General features: G+C 40.2%; 1 protein-coding gene and 1 long non-coding RNA gene across 2 annotated transcripts in view; one reads left to right on the top strand and one right to left on the bottom strand.

Moving 5' to 3' along the window:
* Window positions 1-683: 683 nt before the first annotated feature.
* On the top strand, window positions 684-8,747 carry LOC113915046. The gene is made up of 3 exons (XR_003517584.2): window positions 684-2,157; window positions 6,213-6,327; window positions 8,734-8,747. It is a non-coding gene; the product is annotated as an uncharacterized LOC113915046 (long non-coding RNA).
* A 3,633-nt stretch (window positions 8,748-12,380) lies between these two features.
* The window catches only part of KCNB2 (potassium voltage-gated channel subfamily B member 2), a 380,735-nt gene continuing 366,382 nt past the window's right edge, over window positions 12,381-26,733 (bottom strand). Inside the window, exon 3 of the mRNA XM_027568670.2 lies at window positions 12,381-14,778. Coding sequence (XP_027424471.1) covers window positions 12,622-14,778 — 2,157 coding nt within the window. The 3' untranslated portion in view covers window positions 12,381-12,621. The remainder of the gene's footprint in view (window positions 14,779-26,733) is intronic.

The following is a 26,733-nucleotide window of genomic DNA, read 5'->3' as shown; positions in this document are numbered from 1 at the left end:
ACTCAATTGGTAGTCTTATCATTTGCCTCACTGGTCAGGCAAGACTGGGTATCTATTTTGTGGGACCCAGTACAACACGAAAAGACAGAGTGCCTTGCTCAAAAATCAGTAAGAATATCAAGATGGCAGAAGCAGGGCATTAAATTAAGTGTGGGCTCTTCAGGGTGTCCGTGCTTCTTAGCAACCGCATGGGTCACATACTGGTGAAGTGGGCCCTGGGGTCAGGAGTTAAGACTTCATGTACCCGACAAGGACTGTCCGGAATTGGTTTCAGGAATGGCAGTAGGAGACTATCTTGAAACTCTTTGATGATTTTACCCCAGAGTTTCAGCAAGGTGCTTTGCATTGAATAACAGATGTAAACCGTGTCACATACATCGGTAGGCAGTCTGAAAGGATTCGTTTGAAAAGGAGAGTACTTTTGATGGCAATGGATCCAACTTTTATTTTTTTTTTTTCCAGACTTAGCAGTTTTATCCTACACTTCCTCCAAGAGCTACATGCCTCCACAGTCAGTAATGAGGTTTCGAGAAACCATGGATTGTTGGGTGGGGCAGGCATGTGTGCCATGCTTAATGTAAGTGACTTCATGCAGAGAACTGAAATGACACAGATGATTCATTTACGCATTTATTTTCTATCTTATTCTACCAGACTGAAATGGAGAACAATGCCAGCAATTTTATAGACATTTTGACATAAAGGAAACAAGTATTTTGATGTTGAACAATTGTACAGACTACTACATGCATCTAAGTATGCTGATTGGTGCAGAAATATTGAGTTGATCAGCAAAACTACTCATACAAAATCACATTTTCTTTTTATGGAGTTAAAATGCAGCAGATATGGGGACACAGATACAAACACCATTAAATGGGAGAGGAAGGCATTGTATTAATGGTGCAGGCTGGACAGCTGAACAAACACGAGTACGCTAAATCGTACCCTCTTCACGAAACTGAAATCAGAACACCTCGTTTGCAAATATAATGAAAGAAAGCACGTGGAGGCAGATGAATGGTGTAAGATGACACTTACCACTTCTGCAGAAGCTTTAGCTTTCATTGAGAGTTTGTATTGAAAGTATTTCAACACAATATAAGATGAAATGCTAACGCTATTACGTGTATGGACAGGAAAGGATAACCCAACTGAGAAATCTTAAAACATAAAATACTGATTGTGCTTCTTTTCCTCTGCAGCATTCAGAGCATTCATAGAGTAGTATGAAAACCCTCGGAAACACTGAAGTGAATAAAAGTGGATGCGACTGTGCCCATAAATCTAGTACCATGTGTAACTTAGAAATATGAAATTGTATTACTTAATGTATACAGCAATTGTAGGAACTATTCATTTAACTTGTAATGTCTGATACTCTATATTCCTTAGGTTTTAAAAATAGTTTTGAGTGTTTTTAATCTGGGAGATGTTAGGGATTTAATAGAAACTACTAAAATCCCTACAACTTGAGGGAAAAAAAAGAATAGGTTGCACGTCAACCTGTTTTATAGGGAAATCACCCACGATTATTCCCAGCAAGGCTTTTTATGTGCATTAATTACTGATAGCTTTGTAGTTTTGCCATAATGTTTCATACAATTACTTTGTGACTTTTCACAGAGTTGTCCTGAGTTTAACAATAAGATTATAATTCTAACATTAAACATTGAATTAATGAGTCTGGGAATTAGACGTGTTTGTTTTTAATAATATATGACTCTATTTAACCAAAAAAGCAGTGGATGATTCAGGCTCCCCCTCCTGACCCTAAACATACTCATGTTCGCATGCTCACATATACAAACACATACAGCCTTCCCCAAAAGCCAATCAGCTTTTCAAAAAATACACACGATGAACTTTCGTTTCCCCCTACTCAACTCATTTGGAGATGTGCCTTTCTATATTAGCTTTTCTTTCTTTTTTTTTTTTTCTTCCTTCCCCTTCCCCTTCGCTTCTTCCTCCTTCCTCCTCATCCCCACCCCCCAAGATGCTGGTCTTTGAACATCTATACATGTTCATTTTGTAGATTCCCAACTTTAGTTTTTGGAGACCAAAGTGAAAATAAGGTATCCTCTTGACTACTGGACATCACTAGATGCATCACTCCTGAGGAATGTATATTCTTATACTGGTGAAAACAGCTAACAGGTAAGAGTTCACCACAATATCTTCTTTTTATTTCACACATAACAGTGGTGAAAGAAACCATTTAAGGCAGGTCTACGTTGGCAATGGCAAATGATTTAAGCAACTAAATAGGAAAACCGGTAGCTATTTCTCTTTAGTTTGTTAGTAGGCAATACTTTTTAAATGGAATTATTCGACATATTTTAGACTACATAGCTATGGTATAGAGATTTGTATTACAAGCCTGAAAAGACAGTTAGAAAATACTACCTCGGTATTTATGGTAAAGAACACACAGATGGAAATGATTCAGTGAGCCACTTTAAAGGCATGAGTACGCTGCCTCAGTCCTTTTTTGGGCTAGATGTTGAGTAAGCAGTTTATAGTCACGTTTGTACTGTGGCCTATGTACATGACACTGTCACATAGTGTGTCGACATAATAAGATGAGACAGCCACTCAGCAGCTTTTAAATGCAGCATACACGGATAGTCAACATTGAGCTTTTATATAAGCTATGTAGAGACAGGTAATAACTACATTTAGTGAACTGGTTGGATGGTTTAATGCTTTATCTGAATGCTATTTAATAAGCTAGGAGCTTTATTTTTTTGAGAAAACAGGTAGAAGCACAGTATTCGTTAGGCTATAACTAAATAGTAAGATCTAAACTGCCGTGCAATTATGCTTTAGATCATGAATTACTTTTCTAAGCATCAGACAACTGATTGAAACCCCAAACTAAGTAATATGTTATACTAAAGCTTTCATAAAATTCCTAGTCAAAACGGAACAAAACAAAACCCCCCATCAAAATCAAAATATTATTTTCAGTTTACCAGTGATGGATACTGGATACTCTGAAGGTGAAATTTTAGTGTATCTTGGAAACTCCTTTGCAGATTCAATGGAAGATCTTCCCAAAGTCAGTCTGTCTCTAATACTGGAGTTAGTTGCCCCCCTCCCCGGGTTCCCCATGATTTGGTCGGAGTAGTTGTACTTCGTGTAAAGACTCTGCAGTGTGCTGCATCATATGTAGTCCCTGGTCATGACTCAACTCTGAAGCTCCTTGTGGGAAATAAGGGTTCCATCTAATTTTTTTCTGATGTGGCATTTTTAAATTGAAATAGAAAATGAATTTCTTCCTGTTACTTTTCTTGGTCCATAAGATTTTAATATTGACAAAAAGGCAAAACAAAAAGTCTCTGGTGAAGCCTAATGATAATCCACACTTTAGAATATAAAAACACATTTAATAAAGAATTCTTTTTAAATCGAAAGCTTTTATTCTCATTTTATAGTTTATTCTGGCAAATTGTCAATTGTGGCAAATCTGGAACCAAATTTGGTTATGAATTACTTCGTATATAAATATATATCTCCTTAGGTTCACAAATATTGAAAGAATAAAGATGGAAGAGTGTGTTGCAGTCACATGCCTAAGTATGTTTAATTTTTTGCTAATAAGGAGAGTGTAAAAGAATCTTCAAATAGATAATAAAGCTAAAGTCTTATAACTGTAGGAAGCTGATTTTTCTTTAGAAGAACTTGACATTTTTCTATTAAACATTAAAAATGTAAGGCTGTTAGGTAAAAAAAGAAATCACATTACCTAAGTTGTCATAGCACGTTATTTGTCCACACGAGGTGGAGATACATATATATGTAAACAAATAGAATGCATATATATGGAATTTAGCAAATAAAATATTCTCTATTTTAAAATAGCAGTAAGTGAAAATCTACATTTATACTCACACACATTTAAGGTTTTGAGTGTTTAGAAAGCCACAGAAAAATCTTAGAAGACTAAGTAATTAGCACACAAATGTGCATTGAATGGTTTCTTCTGGAATATTTTCAAAAAAGAAAACGAATACCTCCTGTCAGGTATTGTGCATGGTGCTTTACTATATACCATCTGGTTTTTTAATTTATCATAGTCCTTTTAAAGAAACTCACAGTCAAATGAGAAATATTAATTTCAAACGATCACCTAAAGATATTTTTATACAAAGAACTTAAAAAGAAATCCTAATCCATTTTCAAATGATTTCTAATTGTATGTACAGCAAAGTACAATATTTCGAGATGGACTTTTCTTCATCCCAAATACCTTTTGCTGAAGTTCTATTTAAATTGCTATAACATAGGTTTTGGCCAAGAACCTTATAAAAACTACAGAGTTATATCAATTTTCCCCGATTGAAATGTTTGCTACCATTGAAAGTGAAAAGGGTAATATTGGTATTTTCCCTTTTGGGTACTGCCCTGAAAACAGACACACTAATCGGTTGCCCACAGAAATTTAGTGGAAAGTGCATTTAGGATGATATCTGGTGACAAATCAGTGAGGAGACACCACCTTTCTCATCAACCTAGCTATTTACCTTTGAAGTTCAAGAACTTAATAGAGGCTTTAAAAAATTATTTTTTTTGTTAACAGGGGGAGAAAAATACAGTGTCATTGCTTTGATGGTCAAACCGTACTGTTACACTGTGTTGAGAGTTCCTTTGTCCTCAGGCTTCTCTGACCGTCTGGACAGCTTCCTGGTATTCTTAGCTTTGGGCTTCAAGTTGCTATTGCTAATGGCTCAATTGGTCATGCCCTTGACTTGAGACCAGAAGTACTATAGTCAGGCAGACCCTAGGGGAGGATTGCTGGTGGGCACTGCAGACAGGAGAGGAATAAAAAATCTGGATGAGCAGGATCTGAGTTTGATCAAAAGAATCTGTTTCCAAACCAGGATGGTGAGACTTGAGAAGAAGGTATAAGGGAGTGAGGTCAAGTCCCTCCCACAAATGGTTCCCGTTGTACCCCGGGCACAGTTAAATAATGTTCATAAGTTGTCCAATAACTTCCCCTTTGAACATGTTTTCCCACTTACCCTCACTTCTTCAAAGAAAGCAAAGAAACAAAGAAACACACAAGCAATTGTATAAAATAGAAAAGCTTTCGGGTTGAAAACAAGGTGCTAAGAGCAAGACATAGTCATTAAGCTGTCAAATGAAGGATTATTAAAAACGCTTCAGTGTGCTAATGGTACCTTATATTTGCTTAATAAACCTTTTTTATACATCCACTGTTGAATTTCTAATGGTTTAATATACCTCTTTAAAATTACATAAATTTAAAACTTGGCTATTGTATGACAAACCCGTGTTTTGTAAATTGCAGGTTTTTCTTTTCTTTTCTTTTTTTTCCTTTTCTTTCTTTGGCTTTGAACTAAATAGGAAAATTTTGCCAATTCTTTAGTGAGATTTTCATGCCATATATATATATATATATATATATATATATATATATACACACACACACACACATATATATATTAATTTTGGCTATAGCATTTTTTATAGAAGTAATTTGAGTAACATTAGTACATATTACTTTCTATGTATCTGTTTCCTTTACAAAAATTCTAATTTCAAGTAAACATTATGATGTGAGTATTGCAGGTTTAAAAATCAGCCTAACCCATATGCTGCAAATAAGAACATTAGAAGTATCTTGGTTTAAAGATGGCAGAAATCTGGCTGTAATAGAATTTCTGGCCAGCACCCACAGATGTCTCTTAGGAGTTTAGAAACCATCTATTTTTTCACCAGGGTCAATTCAGGGGCATTTCGGGTTCTATTTGTAAACTTCAGGAAGAATGGAGACTGTAGGTTTTGGAGTTAACCAACCAAATGACTTTATCTTCACAGGTTCATGATTCTTAAAAAAAAAAAAAAAATCACTCTTTTGAGTTCTCTGTAGCTTCCCGCTCATAGTGGAAAGGTCACAGTGCATTTACTATGTAGTCAGAGCCCACACTAGGGCACCGCTAAATATTTAGCAAAACCTGTGATTCTGTTTTGATTTGGAGGCAGCAGGTAGAAATATTCTGAAAGTGCCGTGCAGAAAGTAGTAACAATTTTATCAGGTATTTTGGAATAAGAAAAATAACACTGAGAAATGATCACTGCAGAAACGTCTAGGACGTAGTTGTGATTTTGGCTACATGCACGCGTAACGGAAGGTGTAAAATGGTAGAAAACTTTCTTTCAAGTCCTCATTACCGCTTCCTTTCCAGGCAAATAGAGAATTGCACTTCCTCTCAGGCCGACCACTAGAAGGCACTCAGCATGGAGAATAAACAGCAGATGGCAGCCCGCAACATCCTTTCTGAATCTGCGTGTCTACCTCTGGTCGGTTTTCACGATTCTGTGTCTGTTTCCCTGAATCTTTGATTTTTGAAAGCCTACTTTTTTTGTTTGGTATGCCATTTCAGAGCCTTTTTAGGTTAAAATGAAACAAAAATAACTGAAAGAAAAACCATTCGGCCATATTGTTTGCCATTACTGCCCATAGTGGATGGGGGAGAAGCTACTTGCTCATTAGATTTTCATGAGACCAGCAGGTTGTGATAGCTTCTATCACAGCATGTAGGCTGAGATTTAAAAAAAAAAAAATCAAACAGAACAGTTATGGGAGTAGAAAAACAATGAATTTCAATATCATTTTTGCTAGAATTATATTTCCTTTGGAAGAGGGTGTATTCCATTGAAATACACCGTCACTAGATCTCAGACAGCTACTATGATTTTAAACATGTATGTGTAGAAAGTGTTTGTGGTGGTCATTCAGATCCTAGAGTAGGGAATGAAATAAATAATTTGAGTCTGAGGGAACATAAAAATGGATTACAGGAGTTCTCAGACTACAAACTCAAACATATCGCCATACTATTTCCCACTCACCCTGTGGAACTGGATTTCACTTGGGAATATAATCTCTTTAAATACGAAATCTCTTCTAGACGGTAAAATGGAGGGGATAAACTGCATAAATTAATTTCTGGCCCATGGAAGACAATCAATGTTAGTTGAATGAAATATTTTATCACAGCAATCTGCTACTCTGTTAAATCATAAGAAATGATTTATTCAGAAGAGATTAAACTTGGAATGATGGTCTCAATTGTGAATTTCATGTCAATAGTAAGTCTAAATTTTATAAAAGCATATACACGTACCTAATATAACTTTCTCTGCTTAAAAGACATGTTTAGTTTACTCACATATTTCTTTCTTTCTTCCTTTTTTGTACTTGTATCTTTTGCTGGCCTCTGTTGTCTTATTATTAAAGAGAATCTTCCCCACCTCCCTTTATATGGATTTTTATAGATTAAAACCCTTTGAGATTTAAGAAGGAAGAGATTATGCATTAATGGTAATGGTAAATAGGACTTATGCAATTACCTCAGGCTGTTTTAAAAAGGCAAGTAGAAGAAATGGTTATTGAAACCAATAGCATTATATTGCAGGACAGCATTACATTACAGTAAGCATGAGCTTCAATAATATAGAACCAAGGTTTTGGAGTTGGGGCCTTTCCTCTTTCCTATTAGGGATGGGCCTTGGAGCATTTCCATTTTTTACTTAGATTTTTGTAGGGTCTTCTTTTTCTTTATTTTTCTTTTCTTAGTTCTGTTTGGGTGAGGACAGTAGCAGTGGAAAATAATATATTTTCAAAGTCACATAGATCTGGTGAATAAATCCCTTGAGTCAAGCTATATAATAGAATTTTAAATATCCTCCATTTAGAAATTCAGGGGGCTAAACAAAGAATAGTGATACATTGCTAAAATGTTGCCTGTAGTCAATGGGAAGTAAGACAAGCCATAAAAATGGTTTAAACCACATAACCATCATCAAACTATTAAAATATAAAATGTGTTATAGACTTTTCACTGGTATTGAATCTTGATGTAGTTATTAGTGATAGACCATTACTAGGAATTTTGACAAGCAATATGCCTAATTAAAAAATTATTTTACAATTTATCAGATCAAGAGGAAAGACAACCCATAACCTCACTCAGTCAGGTTAACAATTTGTTATCTCATGTAAATCTAAATTGTGACTCAAAAATAATTATGTATCAGACTTCCGTTTATGCCATCTATCTATTTCTTAGGAAAACAGTTTGCTGGAAAAGCATTTCACTTGTTCTTGTCATCTGCTTCCCTGGTTTGATACTGAGTGATTTTTTCCATACTCAGAAGAGACATTTTTCAGTAACCCAAATGATCCTCAGCCTGGTTGTAAATGGGCCGGGCAGTAAGCTCCATGAGGCCAAGGGTTGTACTCTTGTACCAAGCACAGTGCCTTCTCTGGAATACAGAGGTGCTCACCTCGTATTTAGGGGTATACCTAGTTTTTAGTAACATAGAGGTGCTCACCTAGTATTTGCTGAATGAATGAACAGTGAAATGACAATTAAATTCAATTAGACAAAATTTTGGAATTAGACTAGAAGTAGTTCTAAAATTCTACTTGTTTTTGTTTCAGAAAATCAAGTGGCTTCCTTCAGCCCTCTGCCTAATATGTATGTCATGTTACATCATGAGCTATGAAATTCTTTTCTTTCACCCAAGGGTGTGGATCTTATGACCAGAGTTCTAAATTGGCAAACATATGCTAAAGATGGTCAATGTCATTTATCTTCAGTCATTACCATTGGGCATGATTCACTGTTGTTTTAAGCAAACTGCATGACTATAAATGCACCTCAAGGGTTTTATTTTGTTTTGTTTTTTACATAATTTCAGATACTAATAGGAAAAAAAAAAACTTAATGAAACATACTGTGGTACGTTGGAATGACGGACTTGACGCCAGACAACATGGATGAAGCCAGGTTCTGCTATTCGCCAGTGACCTGTGTCAACTTGAAAAAAATGCATAACCTCTCTGGTCCTTTATTGATAAACAATACCTAATTCAGAAGGCTGCTGTGAGGATTAACTTCAAGAAGAAACTATAAGTAGGGGCGCCTGGGTGGCTCAGTCGTTAAGCGTCTGCCTTCGGCCCAGGTCATGATCCCGAGGTCCTGAGATCAAGTTCCGCATCATGCTCCCTGCTGGGCAGGGAGCCTGCTTCTCCCTCTCCCACTCCCCCTGCTTGTGTTCCCTCTCTCGCTGTGTCTCTCTCTGTCAAATAAATGAATAAAATCTTAAAAAAAAAAGAAACTATAAGTTACTTTACATACATAAGGCTTTTTTTTCCCCCTATTCAAATTCCAAGAGAAAATAGTTGAGTTGTTGGCTTTCCCCAGCCTGTGTCTACATGAGAGTAAGACTGTTTTGACAAGAAACTAATGAGAACAAACACTTGGCATATACTCTCCTTGTTACCAGATCTAGTCACACCAGGACAATGCTTGATCTAAATGCTTGCCTCAAAGCGGTTTTGCCAGAGTGGAGAAATTTCTAGTGGAAATATTTAGAGACAAATTAGATCAACTCCAGGGACTCACTTAATTATGTCACTCTTGTATTTGTGATCCAACCCAAGACATTTATCCACGTATCCATTTCCATACTTTCATGATTGACCTCAGTCTTTGAGCTAAGATGATCTTACGGCCATTTGCCCTGGCTATTAAGATAGCTAGAAGAATCAAATTAACCATTCTTGAGATCGTGTTATTTTGACTTCATTCAAATAGTCTCTACTCACTGACGTTTGTCCTTGGTCACTGAGCTAGCTCCTGATGTGTACCCTTTCCCAGTAGCAGAAACCTCCAATGCGCCTGAAGGAACCAGTCTACGTCCCCGTCATTCATGCAGTGCTTCTTAAACTGGGGATATATTTTCCAAGGGGTTCAAAAGAGGTATATGAAGTCATAAGAGTATCAATTTTACTAGTTGGTAAGCAATATAAAACATCATTTCTTTTATATTGAAACATATGGAGTAAAATGCAGCATTTACATGAATTTTAATGTAAAAATAAGACTTCAAAAGAATTCTGTGCTTGGTATATCTGCAGACCATTTTAGGCATACACATGTTCATTCTCTGCGTTAGCTGCAGTTCATTGAAAACGTTTAGGAAGTGCTGCAGAAGTGCATTCTGGGAGCCTTCGGTTCCCAAACTGCCTCCCTGTGAAACAACAAAGTCAGTTTTTTTTTTTTAGAGGAGCATTTTATTTTTCTCCTAGCTGAAGACTTTTGGCTCAGAGGGGCTAAGAAGAATGGAAGGTTAAGTTTCCCATAAAATGTTCTTGAAAATTCTCTGAAACTTAAAAAATATTAAAGGAAAGAAGTTTTTAGGGAAAATGCTTCCAGGGTGGAATGTCTAGGATTCCTTATCTAGGTAAGATTTCTAACATGAAGCATTCTGGAGCGGGTTCTTAGTAGAAAGCCTAATGGACACTGAAAGTGGGCATTAGTGAACTATCAGGGCAAAAAGACAAATCCACCTGTGCAGACAGATAAATGAAAAAAAATTGAGATTCAACAATACAGAGACATTAGAAAATAATTGTTTTGTTAGACTATGTCAAGAAAATGATTTTCATGACTTATTTGCTATTCATCTAACAGCAGACACACCTGTTTGACTTGAAAAACTACATGTAGAAAATTCGAACACTCTAGATTTACAAAAACAGATCAACATTTCATTTTAGACACTGAAATAAGTATGAGTACTGTAAATATCAATGGTTAATGACCATAAACCCTTAAAGGTTATGTCTTGAGACAAACATGAAAACCATTAAGAAATTCTAAGCACAGTGAAAAAGAAACATTTAAAATTGTTTTTAGCAGTAAGGATGCTTGGATTTCAACTAAGATCAAAACTTGTTTTCTTATCTGAGATATAATGACCAGATTCTGTTAATAAATGTCATTCCTAAAGCCTTAAACTCTAAACATTTGGGTTGTCTTCTGCCAGTGTTATCGTAATTTTAAAAATAGAATACAATTTAGAATTTGTTTTTTCTTTAAACAAAAGTTGTGCTTTAAATTTGGTCTGGAATTTTCCCAACTCTTTCCATGAACTACACACACACACACACACACACACACACACAAATACACACACACACGTACAAAATGCATTATGCTGAGGCAAAACTTGGGACATTCCTGAGAGACCAAGCTATCGTATTAATTTGAAGTCTTAAGGGAGCTGAGAAAGAGTTTTGTCTTGGGTTCATTGGGGTAAAACTGAGACTAAGAGGTTTTCAACGCTTATCCAGAATGACACATCTAGTAGTTGCAGATCTGGAACCAGAGCCTTCGTTTCCTGTGAAGCAAAATGGATTCGACCGACCTGGGCTCTTAGCACAGACTTCACCAACGTGTCTTAACTCCTCTGATTTCAGTGTTTTCAGTTGAAAAAGCTGGAGTGGCTTTCAACAAAGGTAGTCCTGACGATGCTTGAGGACGTTGGAAACGTGAGGGGGTGTTTCTAGCTGCTGCAGTTAGGGGCAGGTGCCTACTGGCCTCTGTGGGGCTCCTGAAGCGGTGGTGTCCCCTCCCCCCACTGGGAAATATTGGGCAACCCGTTACCAGCCTAGGGCTCTTTTTATGGTAACTCATTTCTGAACCCAACTAACCATACAAGGTGTGGCAGTCTCACTTAAATAGCTTTGCTTTTAGTTTGTCAAGTCACTTTTTGGAATTCCCGTTTTGGCATATCTGCATTCTATCTTCAGTTCTTTAGATAGAAAAGTTTATGTTGGCTTCAACTGGAAAATATCGTCATCTTTCGATGGTCAACATACAAGTGGAAAAAAAACCAAAAAACAAAAAACCTAATTTCCAAATGTGGAGTGACACTTAAAAAAAAGTTTAGTTGTATGATACAACCTTTGACATATTTTCAGGCTTTTAGGCTGTGGCAAAATTAGATACATAATTGGCAAAATTTCAAGCTTCAATTCCAAATTTGCCGATATCTGGTCATTAAATCTTGCCTATTTTCATGATTTATAAAGAAAACCACAAGTGCCACAACTAAGCAGAAGCACAAAAGAAAAATGCACCCTATAAACTACATCACAATAAAAATACTGTATTCCTTTAAACAAATGTACTTTTAAGAGCTTTATAACCCAAAGCAAGATATGTGAGATGGTTTAAGAAGAGGTTGCAATTTTGCAACAAGAAGTCTGTACAGCAACTCCAGGCAGTAGCTGCGAAGGAAGTAGCTGTGTCTCAGAAACTTGTTTCCATACGTTCTTGACAATTTTGCATCCCGGGTCCCATTATTTACAAAGTACGCATTTTGCAAGCTCAAAGCACCTTGGTCCTCGTAATTACCGAATGCATGCAATGACATTTCATCCTTTCATGTGCAAATTCTAAAATTCATTGTAACAGAAAAAAATTAAAAGTTGGAAATCTGTCTACAATTCGAAATGAAAGGATCAAAAATGTCAGACATTGCCGAATACTGGTTCCTAATAGAGCTCTCTTTATTTGTTCACTGTTCCTCAGTCATTTTTGTTTGTTACAAAATGAAGTCTTGACTCTTTATTTAAACAGTACTTAAACTAAACTGTTCATGCCATGCAAAAATAACATTTTATGCACTTTTTTTGTGGGGGGGGCTTCCCATGTTTTTAGTTCACAGGCATTATTACCGCATTTTAAAGAAACAAGTTTTTATTATTATTATTATTATTATTGCTTTTGTAACTAGTCACATGCTGGTTTCACGTGTGGGACAATAACCTGTGTCTCCTGGGTTGGAATGAATTTCTGGGGCAAACAAGTGGTTTTCCATCTTGCACCCTTCTTGACTATTGTCCTTTTTTACTTCCGCCACAGCATGGTAAATGTCTTGCCTACAGTTGTGACTTGGGTCCTGCGGGGAGGAAGAGCCCACACAGGCCTCCTCTCTCAAAGGGTCTCTTCCATCACTAGGCTTATCTGCAAAGCAGTTTGGGCTGGAGTCGGCCTGCTTGTCCTGCCTGGGCCCCTGCAGCTCTAAGAAGTCATCGTCGTCGCCAGTGTCTATTTCCGTGAAGCTCCTCCTCTCTCTTGTCGAGAAAGGAAAGAGTTTCTGCTTGGGAAACCTAGGCGTCAGCCCTTTGGAAGGTCCCTGACAGTGTGCGGGAACCTCGGCGCCCAGCAAGGCTCTGTCTCCCTGGGAGGGGGTTTCCTCGAGGAGGATGGTGCTGATGAGCTGAGGGGTGGCGAGGGAAAAGTCCGCCGTCGTGACCGGCAGTGGCCTGGCTGTGCTGGGCGGGGTCTGTGGGGCACTGCCTCTGTTTTCCTTAAAGTTCACTTTGAGCGACCTGGATTTTAGGGGGTTGCTGCCTTTCAGCGAACTCTTAGGGCTCTCGGAGGTACCGTCCGACGGCAAAGGGCCGTGGAGCCCACTTTGGTAAGCGCTGTTATCGAGGCTCACAGTTCCGTCGACCGGAGCGTATTCCAGGATGGCATCCCTAGCCCCGGGCCCCTTCTCTCTGCTTAGTGTTAGAAACGGGGGCCCCCTGGCTCTTTGGCGCTCTTCAGTTGCCGTGGGGTCAGGCGGGAACTTCATCTGCAGGTGGGAGGCGGACAGCGGCGGCAGGGGCGACCGCTCGGTCTCCGTGAAGTCGGTGGCGCAGCTGGTGAAGCTGTCTATGCTGGACGTGCTCTTCATGTCCACCACGCCCTCGGTCTGCGCCACAGCCAGCTGCTCCTGTGGGCAGACCACTTCTTCCATTTCTATCTCCTCCTCGTACACCGAGGGCCTCTCCGGTGGCTCCTGGCAGGCCGGGTGCGGCTGAGCGGGAGGCTGTGTCTTGGTGATCTCGTTGTACAGCATCTCCAGTTTCTGCGCGCTCAGGTGCTGCGGGCTGGAGGAAGAAGTGTTGTTCAGCTGCTCGTGGGAGTCTTTCTGGCTAACCTCCTGGTACTTATTCTCGAAAGATTTGTTGGAGCTTGTTTCCGACAGAGCTTTCCTGGCCCACTTCCACCGGCTCGGGGACAGGTGATTATCATCAGCCGAGTCCTTGGTACTGGCTGACTCTCCTGCCTTCTCCACGGCCACATCTATCAGTTCCATGCTCCGGGCAAAGGCATCTTTTAAGTTCATAGAAACAATGCTTCCATTCCTCTTGGCCCGCTCAAGGGCCTCTCTCCTTTTAATTGCCTTCTCCTGGCGTTTCTGCTCCTTGTAAAACTCAGAGAAATTATTCACGATGATTGGGATGGGAAGGGCAATAACCAGGACCCCGGCAATGCAGCAGAGGCCTCCCACGATTTTCCCTAATAATGTCTTCGGGTAAATGTCACCATAGCCCACAGTGGTCATGGTGATGGTGGCCCACCAGAACGATGCTGGGATACTGGTGAACTTGGTGGCATCTTCATCCTTCTCAGCAAAAAATACCAGGCTGGAAAATATCATTATCCCCATGGCCAGAAATAAGATCAGTAAGCCCAATTCGTTGTAACTCCGTCTGAGGGTGAACCCCAGGGACTGCAGGCCTGTGGAATGTCTGGCGAGTTTCAGGATCCTGAGGATGCGCATGATCCGGAAGATCTGAACCACACGCCTCACGTTCTGGAACTGCAGCACGCTCTTGTTGGACTCCGTGAGGAAGATGGTGACATAATATGGCAAGATGGCCAGCAAATCAATGACATTTAGTGGGCCTTTAAAGAACTTCCACTTATTTGGTGAGGACAGGAAGCGTAAAAGGTACTCCATGGTAAACCAAGCGATGCACACAGCCTCCACATGTGCTAATTGGGGGTTGTCGTTGGGTTGTCCGAATTCATCCATTGCCTGCAGCTCTGGTAGAGTGTTGAGAGACAGAGCGATGGTGGAGAGTACAATGAACAGGATTGACACAATGGCCAAGATCTAGAAGAGAGAAGGAAGTCCAAGTTAGCAAATGCTCTTCGTGGCTTAGGCAGCTGGGAGACACATGGATTCACGGTTCTTTCAACAATGTGAATTGCTCAAAGATATTCCAGGAAGGTAACTCTACAGCCTAAAATGCCCTAACTAATGCAAACACATTCACTTTTTATGAGTTCATCTCATTTAGAAGCCCAGTGTAGTACCCATTTAAATTCCGGGGGCCTAAACAATTTGGAAAAAAAAAAATCCATCCCTCACCCCTGCCTTTGTTCTCGTGTGAGTAACCACCTTTTGGAATCGCCTTGGGGAGCAATCTCCCTTCTCTTAGTTTTGTTATTTTTTTCTCTTAACCACCTGGTTTGTGTTTCTTGAAGTGAATCACCTGACATGCCACATATGCTAGGCAGAATTCATGGTTTCTAGGAGTTTTATTCTGCAACTAAAACTACATATGCAGACCTACACACGAGAGATAATATAGCACTCGGTACAACCGTGCTTCTCGTACAACAAATACCATTTATACGGGAAGCACTGGCGGCAGAACAAAATTAGGCTAGCCCTCAGCCTGGGCTATGGGGACCTCTGGACAACACCATGTGGGAAAGGAAGATTAGAGCTAACTGCGTTCCGTCAAGGAAGGTTTCATAAAGAGCTTGTTGACCATATACGATGATTTTGGTGCAGAGCAAACATTTTAGGTGGAGGAAAACGCATGATGTCAGAAGTGGCAGGAAAGAGGAAGAGCTCAGTGAGAAGTAAGAAGATGGGATGACAGGATTTTAGTCAGTCTGAGCTCTGAACCTGGCTTTATCGCTTCCTATGTAACCTTGGGCAGGTTTTCAACCTCTCATTGTCTCAGTTTACAAATCTGTAGAAGACAATGGTCATAGCTGTTTCATGGTTGTTGTGACGATTACATGACACACAAATATTGCTAAATAAATGAAAGGCACTCGTATTAGTAGAGGCTGAAATGACCAGGACTTCAGTCTGGAAAGACAAAGGCCAAGAACAGGTATGTGGGACATCTGTGAAGCCATGCACCATACAGACATCCCAAGTAGGAATTTCTTTATAAGGCTGAGATTTTTAAGGCCGAGCATGAAGATTAAGGTTTGAGAGCAATGGGAGGAAGCACTTTTTTGCTTAGTAAAGACTGTGCATGTGGGACACATACTTCTTGGTGAAGTAGGAAGCCTCTCTTACTTAGATTAGGTCTGCCTTGGTTTCAAATGACCTTTGTCCATGATCTTGGGAGCTGTCATTGGTCTCAGTTATTATATGTAGCTCTGAGAAAATTATCCTGACAGTGACTATTTTTTTTTTAAAGATTTTGTTTCTTTATTCATGAGAGACAGAGAAAGAGAGAGAGAGGCAGAGGCAGAGGCAGAGGGAGAGGGAGAAGCAGGCTCTCTGCTGAGCAGGGAACCCGATGCGGGACTCAATCCCAGGATCCCGGGATCATGACCCGAGCCGAAGGCAGATGTTCAACCATCTGAGCCACCCAGGCGCCCCCTGACAGTGACTATTTAATTTAAAGATTTAGCATCCAGTAAACGTTTCAAAGGACAATGATTAAGCAGCTTGAGACCCCACAGCTCAGTAAACCTGAGATCATGAAAAAATTAGTTTGCCTCTAACTGACATCAGGACTTGTAAACGACAGTCTTCTCCTGTTCTTTCTCCCTCCATTTTCCTCTTTACTCTTGTGAATTTCTCTTCTTCTGGGTTACTCTCCTGACCCTTTCTCCTCATATGCCTCCTTTATAACTTTCATTGTTTTTTTGTTCTTGTTCTTCCAGCTTCCATCTCTCCCCTCAAATCTCTATTAAGTAAAATCACAGTATGACGTATTTCAGAGTGTGTTACAGATATTGAATAAAGATTTATGGTTCCTTAACTTATAGAACAGTATTTTACGATTAGTATTTTATATATTTTTCTTGAACAAAACTAAGGTAAGTACTTTTTACCTGAGTATACTTCAGGATTTCCTTGAAAAGTGTGGATCAATGAAATCACAGTAGAAAAAAGGTTCTCTTCATCCTATTCTAAAAGATTGTGGAGGCTAAAGTTAGAAATCCTCTCAGAAGGTTTAGATAAATCCATGGATAATGGATTCAGAGGGTTTACTAAGGGCAATTTGGGAATGTTCACCTTGAATCTCCACCCACAGAGGCCAATGGCATGGTGACGCTGACAAAATTCTGCCCCAACATTTCTTAGGAAGCACTGGTCAGGTCGCATCCGTTCTTATGCTCTTACCATGAGTAACCAGGTCCCTCTGTACTTTCTAGAGGGTCATACTGTCATATAACAGGTGTATAATATTAAGTGGGCATTTTAAGTGCTGGGCTTTCTGCCATCATTCTTGTTCTGACAATCCATACTCTAGATTTTCCATATCTTATCTGTTCACCTGCCCATTTTGGATGCATCCTCCTGATGCTTATCACTTCAAAGAGCAAGGAGAGAAGTAGAAATACAAATGAAATCATCCTATTATCTTCCAACCCTTTTGGACAAAGAACAAAAGTGGATGGTCCAGGGTAGACCTTCAGTTTTCCTTGACTCCCTAAATCACAGCTAGACTGTAAGTCATTTGACTTCAGTAGCTAATTTTGGGAAATAATGAAACACTGTATAGTACTAATGCGGTCCATAGTCTAGTTGACCCCAACTTAACACATATGGTTACCTTTTATACCTGGAAATTCAGCACAGGCACAACATGATTTGGAGTACATTTTTTCCCCATTCCCCCCCCCCCCCAAAGATTCATTTACTGAATTGGAGAGAGAGGGAGTGGGGCAAAGGGAGAGGAGAGAGGAGAAAGAGGCCCAGGCAAATTCCAAACAAAGCACAGAGCCTGATGCGGGGCTCAATGTGATGACCCTGAGATCATGACCCGAGCCAAGACTAAAAGTCGGACGCTTAATGACTGTGCCACCCAGATGCCCCTGGAGTACATTCTTGAAGGAAAAGAATGATTACAGAAAAAAAAAAACCAAACACCCCAGCTCTTAGCAACCCCCTATTCGTGTTAAAGAAGCCATGGGTACTGAAGTGCATTATTTTCTGTCTCATGTTCAAATTTAATCTGTCAAAAGCCATTTGCTCTCAGTTTATAGAAATGGCTTATTTTAAGTATCTTTTGAAGCTTGGAGTTCTCCCAGAAAGACAGTGCTGTAGATAAATTATTCAATATATACCAAAGATGATGTGTAAGACAATAAGCCAAATGGGAGTTTATTGTTTTATTGTAGAGTTTTAAAACAAAATAAATATATCAGGGCGCCTGGGTGGCTCAGTCGTTAAGCGTCTGCCTTCGGCTCAGGTCATGAACCCAGGGTCCTGGGATCGAGCCCCGCATTGGGCTCCTGGCTCAACGGGAGGCCTGCTTCTCCCTCTCCCACTCCCCCTGCTTGTGTTCCCTCTCTCTCACTGTGTCTCTCTTTGTCAAGTAAATAAATAAAATCTTAAAAAAACAAAATAAATATAATAAATGTGACATTTTGCTTTAAACTACAGGATCTACTTCTAAACATGGATATTTTTTTAGTACGGCAAACCCTGTACTTAGTATGGCATTTAGGCTTTGCCTCTTTTATCCTAACTACACACAAGTTAGATTCTTAATGCCTGTCACCTCTACCAACTGGCCTCATCCAGGGATGAGGGATGAGCTGGCTACATGCCTCAGCCCTAGCAAGGAGATTTAGGTCTGCACATTGCAAATGAAGTGGACATGCAGAAATTGCAAACAAATGATCTGTGTGAGATTGGCCAAGTCCCCTGGAGATTTGGATTAGATCGTCTCCATAGCCCCTCTCACCTCTCACATGTGATCATTCTCTTTCTAAAGCACCATTATTTTGCTAATTTCCATCACGTCTGCAAACTAAACCAAGGACAAGTCACAACTGATCTTGTCATTTGGCTGAATGGCCGATAAACTTTTGTTGCTGAAGAAATGAAAAGTCAAATGAGAAGACTTTGAAAGCTATTGCACTGTTATATTCCAAGCATTTAGTTACTGAGAATAGACATTCTTTCTGGATAAAACTTTCCTTTCAAATCACCTGGATAACGATTTTAATTCTTCACATAAATGCAGAAATTCACAGGATCACATGGAGTTAAGATTGGGACTCCTTGCATTAATAGGTACCAAAAACTGGTTGCATTGATACCTGTTTGTGAGAGGAAGTAAGGCAGTTGGAGACTTGCCTCAGTTATAACAACTTGTTCATGTTGTATCCTCTGAAGGGATATAATGGTATTAATGGGTGCTTTGTGGTGGAAAGAACATAGCACAGGGAACGAAAACACATGCTGGAAACCTCTGCGGGCTACTTAGACAAGCCAGTTCCCTCTCTGAGCTTTGGTTCCCTTATCTGCAAAATGAGGTGCCCCACATTTGCTTTGCCTGCCTCACAAGGTTGTTAAGGATCAAACTAGATCATGCGCATGAAGCATCCTGTAAAATGTAAACTGGGATAGAAATGAGGGAGATGTGTCTGGACAAAGCGTTTGGCCGGCATCAAGGGGAATAGAAAATACTTAGACTGTTTATCCCCCTTTGAGATACAATTTCATATCTGTTTTAAAGTCACTGACATTCAACTCTCCACAAAAACACATGGAAACTTCTGTGCCTTGCACTGAAGGTGTGCAGGTACATTCTCTCTCTTCCCTCTTCCCTAACCCTCCTTCCTTCCTTCACAAATATATGCTGAAAGGTGAAAGTGAGTTACTAGCTCTTAACTACATAGCATTCCTGCTTTCTCTTCCTAGTGGGATATAACACATTAAACAAACGAAAAACCTGATCAGCAATAGAAAACGACATGGCAAACGTGATGATAAGAATTTTCAGGACAGAATCAGCTTATTTAAATTGACAGGAAGGAGGGCCCCTGGGTGGCTCAGTTGGTTAAATTGACAGGAAGGAAAAGCCCTGTGACAAACATTATTAGGAGCATGAATAATTTTCTACCTCCACAAAAAGGACAAAGCATGAGCATATAAGCCGAAGTTTAAACCATTTGTCGAGGGAAGAGGCTAGAAGTTCATTAGAATATCATGATTTTCACCTACCGATCTTCTCTTTCTAGTTATTTCTCAGGCTGATATTAACCATAGCAAACCAGAAAGGAAATCCTTTGCTCTTTGATCGAAGTTTGCAGTTCTAGCTTTCATATTCCTAGAATATATGGTACTCTCCTCTACGCTGGTGCCTCTAGCTGTCTTCTCCAGAATGTTCCCTTAGCCTGCCCAGGACAAAAGGGAGTCTGTTCTTAAGTACCTGCAGCTGATTGGCAGACACAAGCATGAAGCTGTTACGTGCTAACGCCACACGACACATTGCAAAGAAGGAGCATCACTGAAAGGTTCAGTTGTTCAGTTGTTTGTCAATTATTTTGGCCCCGTGGATAACAGGGACCCAGGAATTCAATCCTTCCCCACGCCCATTTGTATGCTGTTGAATGAGGTGTTTGGAAACACTTAGTCATCCATGCCCAAGCTGAGGTCAGCTGTCCACCTGCATAATGCCTTTCATTTGGGGTAGGGTGTGAGAAACCATCTAGTTCCACATACTATCAAATTCTTCTTTCAGTTTTTTATTCTCACATACAAAACCACTTCTTTGAGAGAAGAGTTTTTGGTTATCTTATGATTAAAGATACTGATTTGATAGTCTCTTGGTATCTCCTGGAATAAGCTTTGTTTCACTACTCATGATACATTTCTGTATTTTAAAAGGTTAGGTCTTAGGAAGCAACTTATTAGGTAGGAGGCTAGTGAAGGAAACTTTAATATTCTTCACCATAACTCTTCAAAGAAAGGAGCAACAGTGAGATGGAGATACCTTTCATCTTACACATACTCCAATGATTGGGTAACCTCTTTTTGGTCATTTTTCATAGAATTTCTTATAATGCCTAATAGCACCCAGAAGAATCAGACGGGTTCTTAGCCATGTTCCATCACTTCCCTGTGGCTCAAAGTCAACCTAAAAGTTTAACCAGCAATAGAATTTTTTTTAACAAAAGAAATTCATATTACAAATAGACCATTTTATGATAACAGACCAGCTTCACAAGTTCAGCCACATAACCTTTTCCTAGGTTTAAGCTCTCCTTTTTATTAATCCTTTCTTTTTTCATTATCCTGAGTAGACTGCTGTTTTCTTTTTTAACCTCATTCTTTAAGAAGCCTGCTTGAGACTATATATTAGCTTTGGACTTCACCTTCACAGAAGGATACATTTTCGTAAAGAAAAGTGCTGTATTTTTTGTGTCACTTTTTTTTTTTTTTTTTTTTGCTGAGTCTATTAGCTCTTAATTCAACCAGTCAATGAAGTGATAGTTTCATGTATAGATCAGGGTAGATTCAGGTTTGTGCAATAAAATGTTAAGCCACTGAGAAGAATTAATCATGTGGGTTATCCATTAAAAACCACATACAAGAAAGACAAATATCATTTGACCTCACTTGTATGTGGAATCTAAAACACAAGCAAAACTAAAAAGCCCTCATAGATACAGAGAACAGACGTGTGGTTGCGAGAGGAGAAGAAATGGGTGAAGGTGGTTAGAAGATACAAACTTCCAGTTAGAAAACAAGGCATGGGAATGTAATGTACAGCAGGGTGACCATAGCTAATGAACCCGTGGGGCATATTTGCTATATGGCATAGTTGCTCAGGGAGGAGATCTTAAAAGTTCTCATCACAAGAAAACTATTTTTTTGTAACTATGTGTGATGACAGATGTTAACTAGACTTACTGTGGTGATCATTTTACAGTGTATACAAATATTGAATCATTATGTCTTACACCTGAAACTAATAGAATGTTAAATGTCAATTATACCTCAATTTAAAAAATTACACACATATGCACACACATGAACATGCATATCTACATACATACATATAAATACATGCACACACACATTACCATTTCATGTAATCAAAACTCAAGCAGCAATGTCCACAATAGCCAAACTGTGGAAAGAGCCAAGATGTCCATCGACAGATGAACAGATAAAGAAGATATGGTATAAATACACAATGGAATATTATGCAGCCATCAAAAGGAATGAGATCTTGCCATTTGCAACGACATGGATGGAACTGGAGGGTGTTATGCCGAGTGAAATAAGTCAATCAGAGAAAGACATGTATCATATGACCTCACTGATATGAGGAATTCTTAATCTCAGGAAACAAACTGAGGGTTGCTGAAGTGGTGGGGGGTGGGAGGGATGGGGTGGCTGGGTGATAGACATTGGGGAGGGCATGTGCTATGGCGAGCGCTGTGAATTGTGCAAGACTGTTGAATCACAGATCTGAAACAAATAATGCAATACATGTTAAGAAAAAAAAAAGAAAAGAAGAAGAAGATATAGCAGGAGGGGAAGAATGAAGGGGTATAAATCGGAGGGGGAGACGAACCATGAGAGACGATGGACTCTGAAAAAGAAACTGAGGGTTCTAGAGGGGAGGGGGGTGGGGGGATGGGTTAGCCTGGTGATGGGTATTAAAGAGGGCACGTTCTGCCTGGAGCACTGGGTGTTATGCACAAATAATGAATCATGGAACACTACATCAAAAACTAATGATGTAATGTATGGTGATTAACATAACAATAGAAAATTTAAAGTAAAAAAAATCTTAAGAAAAAAACTCAAGCATCACAGAAAAGAAGTAAAAAAGTCATAGAAGTGTAAACTTAAGAATGCTACATATTCCATTTACAATGTTTATTTACAAATGTAATTTGTTAAAATACCATATCCATATAAATACACATCTTAGAGATGTGCAGACGATAACAAAATAGATGGAAATAAGCCTTCCTCCATTTCTTCCTTCTTATCAACTCTCTAGTCCTTTGAAAAAATAATTCATGAAAACCCAAGGCAGAAAAAACAGATTGAACACTTAGAGTGTTTTGAACACTAGAGTATTTACAGTTATACCCAGATTCTATAACATTCTTCCTTTTCTTGTTGGAAAAATGTTTTTTTTGCTTTAAGGACTTTTTTTTTTAAAGATTTTATTTATTTTAGAGAGAGAGCACACAAGTGAGTGCAGGGAGGAATATGGAGGAGGGCGAAGGAGAGGGGAAAAAGAATCTGAAGCAGACTCCATGCTCAGTATGGAGCCAGGCTTGGGGCTCGGTCTCACGACTGGGAGATCATGACCTGAGCCAAAACCAAGAGTTGGACACTTAACCGACTGTGCCACCCGGTCGCCCCTCTAAGGACAATTCTTAATCATAAATCTTCTCTTTGAGAGGGAAGCCTTAAAGGATGAGTAGAAGTTGCCATGCAGAAAAGGGGATAAAGGGTACTAACAGGCCAAGAGAACTAAGTGGGCAAAGGCTTTGAAGCCCAAAACATATGGTTTGCTCAGAAAGTTCCAAGTAATTTTGGATGGCTGGGGACATCTATAAGAAGGCATGGCATGGAGGAGTCCATCGTGATTGCAGGGCTGCTATGTGTAAGGGTGTAGGCTGTGTACTTGTCATGTGAATGGTGCCTCCATCATTTGTGCAGTGTGCTACTTGCACAACCTTCCCACAATGCTGATTTCAGGGAACTTAGTACTCTACTGGGACTGGATGCAGGTGGAGGCATAGAGATGAGTGGGGGTGGGTGCTTCTGGGAAGTTAGGCAATGGACAAATTCTGAAGGGCACTCGATGCATTGATGAAGAGTTTGGTGAGCCTCCCCCAAAGACCAGTTTTCCTCCAAGGGTGGTCCCAGACCAGCAGCATCAGCATTTTGTGGTAACTTGTTAGAACTGCAAATTCTCAGGCCCCACTCCATACTTACTGAATCAGAAACTCTGGGGAAAGTCCCAGAAATCTGTGTTTTGGCAAGTGCTCCAGGTGATTCTGATCCTTGCTAAAGCTTGAGGACACTGCAATAAGGAGCAGAAACAAAACCAACCAACCAACCAACCAACCAACAAAAATTTAAGCAAGGGAACAGCATGCTCAGATTTGCATTTTAGAGAGATCACTAACTACAGTGTGTGGGGCTGATTGGGGTAGGAGAGCAACTGAAGGCAAGAGGAGAAGTTTCTATTGCAGTGGCACCAGGAAAGGGGTTCAAGAAAGAAGTACGGCACCAAGTTATTTATAAAGCGGAATCTCAGCCTCACTTGCCATGAAGATGGCAAGTCTAGGAACCTCCCCCCGCCGTGTTTATGACTAAGTTTACCAGGAAGACAGCCGCCCCGATGCATCTCTGTGAGTATCTCATGTGGGTGGAAAACTCAGAGGGATCCTTGCCTTAAATCATCCCTTTCTTTGAAAATAGTGTTTCTTCATATCAAAAAAAATTCCAATAAGCATTTCAGGGTTTGGACTAGAAAGAGAAAAATTTCTCTCAGAGTCAAACAACAGTTTATTGGTACATGAAAACATGAGACACACACTATTATTTGCCAGAGCTATTTTCTCTTATAAAATTTTACCTCAAGTGTACATTCTGAAATCACATTGGGCAAAGACTAGCGGGGGCACCCATTTAGACTAGCTGTTCCCTGAAAGTACACTCATTTGTTGAACTATTTCTCACCTACTCCAACTTCCCATTTCTGCAAGGAAGTCTTCTAAATTTCCAGATTTAAAGTGCCATTGAAACGTGGCTTTGTTCCTTGGACACCTCATTGGCCTCATCAGCTCATCAATCACCAGGAACAGAGAAATTCAAGGATTTATTTCTACCATTATCCCCATACCTAAAGACTGTGTTCCAGCAGTTTCAGGAAAACAACAACAACAACAAAAACCAAAAGCCATAATGTAATCATTATTTTTCCTTTTAATGCACCTCTGCAGTAAGCCTCTTCTGAAAAGTACTTTTGGGGTCAGCATCATTAAGACCACATTACAGAATGCCAGAAAACCGAAGACATGTGAGGGCCACGCTGAAATGGAGGAGCTCTGCCAAAGGAACCGTTAGAGGGGAGCCCATCCAGCCAGGCCTGCAGAAAACTTGCGTGGTTTGCTGTACATCTGCTCCTGGGGGGAGACTGCTGAGTGGTCCCAGGGCCAGCGAGCTGCAGCAGCTCCCTGATGCTTCCCTTGCACAGTGACAGGTGTTCTTCATGGCACGAAGCTGAGCCTCACAACCAAGGGCCTTTATGTGAATCCTGTTTTGTTTGTTTCGAAAGCAGCGATCGTGGAATGCAGTGAATGGGCTCAAGCAACATCTGTACTTATTGGGAACTGAGAAGCTGTTTATTCGGCAGAGGGTCCTGCTTTTTATAGCTGTCTGATGTGGTCATTTCCTACCGTCACAAAGACAACATTCTGTTCTCTGTACAGAGTCCCTCCTGGCTCCTATCAGGAGGGCTACACAAGGCCTTGTCAAAATGTGATCCTTGAACCAGCAGGATCACCTGGGAGCTTACTGGAAATGCAGAATCTCAGGTGCCATCCTGGGCCTGCTGAATCAGAATCTGTTTTTGCAAGATTCCCAAGGGATTCATAGGCACATTTAAATTTGAGGAGCTCTGACCGAGGGCACAAAAGCATGCCATTTAAAAAATCAGCTTTGGAGGCTCTTCTACAGATTTTTAAAGTGGATCTCTGTTCTGGAAATGGGAGTGGGTTGTTAGGCCCTGCGGGGCAGTTCAACACTGTTCAGAAGTTCTGAGGTGGGTGGGCGTAGTTGATGTTAACGTGGTCTCCAATTCCTCCCTGACCTCCTGCATAGCCTGCAGTTGACAGCCGCTGCTTTAAACACTTTCACATAAGACACTTGAGCTTGACCGCAGAAAGAATGCAGGGTTAGGAGTCAGAGGACCTGACCTTCTCCCTGGGTCTGCATTACTAAATTAACCATGTGACCCGAGTGTAGACCGGAGCCCACCGGCTCTCCATGCGTAGCCTGGGGCTACGCATGACAGTTTCATCTACATTACTGGGTTGCAGTGATCATGACATTATACAGTGCACGTGAGAGTATTCTGGAGGTTACACAATTCCATGGAAAGGCCAGTATGTTTATACTAACCAAATACATTTTTTTTGCTAGGGACTCCAGGGTTTGGGGCAGAATTATTAGCTGGTCTTTATTGCTAGAGGTAGAAGAATTTTATTCTTACAACTTCCTGTTTGAAATTAGCACACTCTTCCCTCTGCAGTTGCCACTGAGCTCATCTCTGTGGATGCTGCCCATTGATTTCAGTAAGTTTGGCAGAGAGAAATGCCTGGTCCTTTTGGAAAGTCAGCATACTGGATTGAATCGTGCCCTCCTAAATTCATGTACATCCAGAACCTCAGAATGTGTGACCTTATTTGCAGATGTAATTATTTAAGATGGAGTCATATTCAATTAGAGTGGGCCCTAAATCCAATGACTGCTGTCCTTCTAAAGCGGCCAGGAGAGATAGAGAAAGAGACGCACTAAGGGAAGATGGCTATGTGGCAGTGGAGGCAGGAATTGGAGTGGTCCGGCCATACGCCAAGGAAGGAATCCCAGGAATCAAGAGCAACCACCGGAAGCTTGGTCAAGGCAGGGAAGGATTCCCCTGTAGAGCCTGTGGCGGCAGCGGGGCCCTGTGGACACCCTGACCGCAGACTTCTAGCCTCCAGAGCTGTGAGAGAACACGTTTCTGTTGTTTTGAGCCACCCAGTTTGTGATATTTTGCCGCAGAAGCTCTCGGAAACCAATACAGTCAGGTCATATTCTTCCATGAGAGGGTCCCATCTTTAGTGTTAGAGCTGAGAACACGCAAAGCCATTCCAACCTTTTCCTTCAAAAGTGGATTTAATGTTATTTGCAAAGGGGAGGACAATCAAAGAGGTTTGGAACCTTCGTCAGCAGGAAAAACAGTTTAATTGGGAGAAACTAAGTTGTATTTACTGTTGGAAGTAAATAGCTAGGATTTGTTAAGTAGGTAATTAACACCTGCATTCTAAATAG

The sequence above is a fragment of the Zalophus californianus genome, chromosome 4 (assembly GCF_009762305.2).
Source record: "Zalophus californianus isolate mZalCal1 chromosome 4, mZalCal1.pri.v2, whole genome shotgun sequence".
Classification (NCBI taxonomy): domain Eukaryota; kingdom Metazoa; phylum Chordata; class Mammalia; order Carnivora; family Otariidae; genus Zalophus; species Zalophus californianus.
Note: the sequence above shows the minus strand (reverse complement) of the source record. Positions and strands in the feature narration are given on the sequence as shown.